Source organism: Cicer arietinum, chromosome 8, assembly GCF_000331145.2.
Source record: "Cicer arietinum cultivar CDC Frontier isolate Library 1 chromosome 8, Cicar.CDCFrontier_v2.0, whole genome shotgun sequence".
Lineage (NCBI taxonomy): Eukaryota > Viridiplantae > Streptophyta > Magnoliopsida > Fabales > Fabaceae > Cicer > Cicer arietinum.
The window spans coordinates 9789937-9793156 of NC_021167.2; the positions used below are offsets into that span (position 1 = coordinate 9789937).

Here is a 3220-nt window from a genome sequence, read left to right on the forward strand (position 1 = left end):
TGTGTTGATAAATTGACATGAAGTTAATTTTAGATGTTATTCTTGGTAGGATAACATCACAACCTTTATACGTTCATATTTCTTTCGATAAACATTTGGATTGTCTTTCTTTGGTTTTAATTCATGTTTTTTTGGTTTTGTCCTCCTAGGTTTTAGTTTGGTTTCCTGTGATTTGTTTTCTCTTTTTATTTAAAATATTTTATTGTCCAGTTTGTAGTTTAGATTTTGTGATGTCAATCTAATTGAAATTAATATCCTATTTTGACATTTGATACTTCCTTTCTATTTTAAATAATATTTAACATTTTTGTTTGGTTTCTCACATATTTTCTCTATAAAAAATAAATCTATTTACAACTCTACCAGACACCGAACGTAGATGCATCTCTCAAACTGTAATCAACATTCGTATTATCTTTAATATATAAAATCAACATTTGTATTATCTTTAATATATAAAACGTTTATATGTAAGAGTATTTATATTATTTTGAATATCATTTGTTTGTCATTTTAATCAATTTACACTATAAAAGGAGATAATGAAACATGTATTATTAGTATAAATTAATTTTAAACACACATTTAATAAAATTTAATTATTTTATTAGTATGTTACAAAATAAATTTATGAATTTTTGGATTTACGTTAGATCGGAGAAAAAATTAGGGTCACACCATGATTTTGTAAAAATTCTAATATACACTGATTCATATATTACACCTACAAACTAATATATACTCAAAATGCGTGTCCATTAAACATGAAAACAAAAGTTCAGATTTTCTTTCAAACAAAAATTCATATCAATTAATCATTCAAGTTTCATTTCAATTTTAATACAAAAAAATTCATCTACCTAAAAAAAATATTCATCTCATTATATACATTTTTTTTTCTTTCTTTCAACTCTTTTCAAACAAAACAAATGAATGTAAATCGCACGAAAGAAAAAGGACAGTACACATCAAACATGTGCAGATTCTACCCTGTTATTGATTGATTATACTTTAAGGGGAACCCAAAACAGCCTTATTTCTTCCACGTAAAGCACAATTTCCTATTAATTTTGGAAAATTAAATTTCTCTCCTCGTTATCATTCAAGCAAAACCAAATCAATTATAGCTATTTGGCGCCTAAATTTGTATGAGCCAAATGAAACAACATTATTTATTGTCTCATTTTCTCTAAGCACCCAAATGTTGTGTCCTATTCCTTACATAGTGTCACAGGTCCCATTTCACCTTGTCCAAATCACATTGCTAGTATATAAATTATGCATATTCGATGCTGCACCAAATATAACCATATATTATTAATTATTAATTAATAATTATATAACATATGGATCATCATGGAATGTATACCAAAGGTGAAATTCTAGGTTCATTTATTAGACTCTATATTGTAATCAATTAATTTTTTCTTTCATTCCTCAAGGTTTTGCTGAAATTTTTCATATTGTTTTATTTAAAAAAAAAATTGTAGGTATGGAAAATAAAAATGTTTTTGAGATTCCTGTTTCAGCAGAGGAATTGAAGATAAGAAGTGAGCTAGGAATGAAGATTGAAAGGGATTTGGAAGAGGAGATTAAGGAAAGTATATACAATCTTGCTATTAGATTGCACCGAATTATTCAACATAGGAAGGAGAGGGATACAAAAGAAGAAGCATGTGATAAGGTACATAAGAAAACTAGAGCAATTTCTGAGGTAATTATAAGTATGAGAATTGGAGGAGGGACTAAAATTGAAATCAAGGAGGTTAACAAAGAAGCAAATGAAAGGGAATGTTCTTTTAGACCAAAAAAATGTTTGAAAGAAGTGAAGAAGATTGATTGGGAGAAGAATCTAAGGGTAGGTTCAAGCCCTGTTTCTGTGAAAGGGTCATGTGTTAGATCAATGCACAAGGATAGAATAAGGCCTAGAGGAAAATATGCAAGTGGGGATAAGAAGCTACTTCAATTGGTGTGGAAGGTTTAAGGCTCAAATATATTTTTGTGTTTTTTTTTTTTTGTTGGTGTTTGGATGATTTATGGTGCAGTAATTGTGATGTCAATTATATTTTTAAAAACTATTTCTTGCATCATAAAGCAAGAGGATCTAAGTTTGATTTTTTTGTGACATTGATGAACCATTCTACAAAACAATAGATTCATAAACATAAAAAAACCAAGGAAATTAAACATGGAAATATTAATTTGGGAGTATTGTACATACTAGGGGTTCTAAGGCTTGAATATGTTTTGTTTGTTATATTATAGACATTTTTTCAGGTTTGGCATAGACTATAACTTGATATGAAATACTTTTGAAATCCTACTTTGTAATAAGACATTTAAATAGATAATAAATTTTATTGAATATAATATCTAACATTTAATCATTTAATATAATGACTTTTCAGTTTTCGTTAAGTCATAAAATATATATTTTTTTTTTTACTAAATTGATTTTTGGAAAAGTCTTGTCAAATTTATTCTTTTTAAAAATAAGTATAGAATAAATTTACTACGATATATATTGGAAAGGGTGAGAAGAGTAATTTTGAGAGAGAAAAAGATTAGAGGTGGAAATCTGAAAAGGGGTGGTGTAGATAACAAGTCCATTCCAACTTCTAAGTTCTAAGTATTGTATTAGATGTGATTAACCTAGTCTCTTTAGCTACGAGTTCAATACTTTCGACCCAACGACCAATACCCAATATTTATTTCAACGATGCTTCACAGGCTTTCTACATGTGATTACTTGTCGATTTCTTTGGGGAAGTTATACCTTCTCCCTCCTCACATTATAACTTGTCCTTTTTACTTATAATATTATTTCAGTTTTCTGGTACGTAAAAGAGTGTCAATTTTTTGTCAATTTTATCGAAAAACTTATTTAAAGGTTTTTAAAATTATCGGATTTAAAAAAAAAATATCTGAAATACACCTCGTTATAGGAAAATGGGGTATAGGTATGATAAAGTTGACATTTAACATTTCTTTTCTTTGAATAATGTCAAACCCAACTTTATCCTTTAAGTTCAGGCCCATGCATTTTTTGCGTCCATGATTAAAACATTATTATTTTTTTATTAAAAAGGAATTATATCATCAAAAACAAAAATTGAGAATGATACACCGTTTGAACAAAAAAAAAAACATTTTGTTTAAGTTGAACTAAGAAATAAATACATCTATTTGTTTTTATTGGAATATAATTAAGGGAGTAGGT

At 27.4% G+C, this 3220-nt stretch overlaps 1 protein-coding gene across 1 annotated transcript; it reads left to right on the forward strand.

Annotated features, from left to right (window-relative positions):
* Nucleotides 1-1155: 1155 nt before the first annotated feature.
* Nucleotides 1156-2103, forward strand: LOC101515170 (uncharacterized). The gene is made up of 2 exons (XM_004489751.4): nt 1156-1374; nt 1491-2103. The coding sequence occupies exons 1-2, from the start codon at nt 1347-1349 to the stop codon at nt 1982-1984; spliced, it is 522 nt and encodes a 173-aa protein (XP_004489808.2). The 5' UTR covers nt 1156-1346; the 3' UTR covers nt 1985-2103.
* Nucleotides 2104-3220: the final 1117 nt, after the last annotated feature.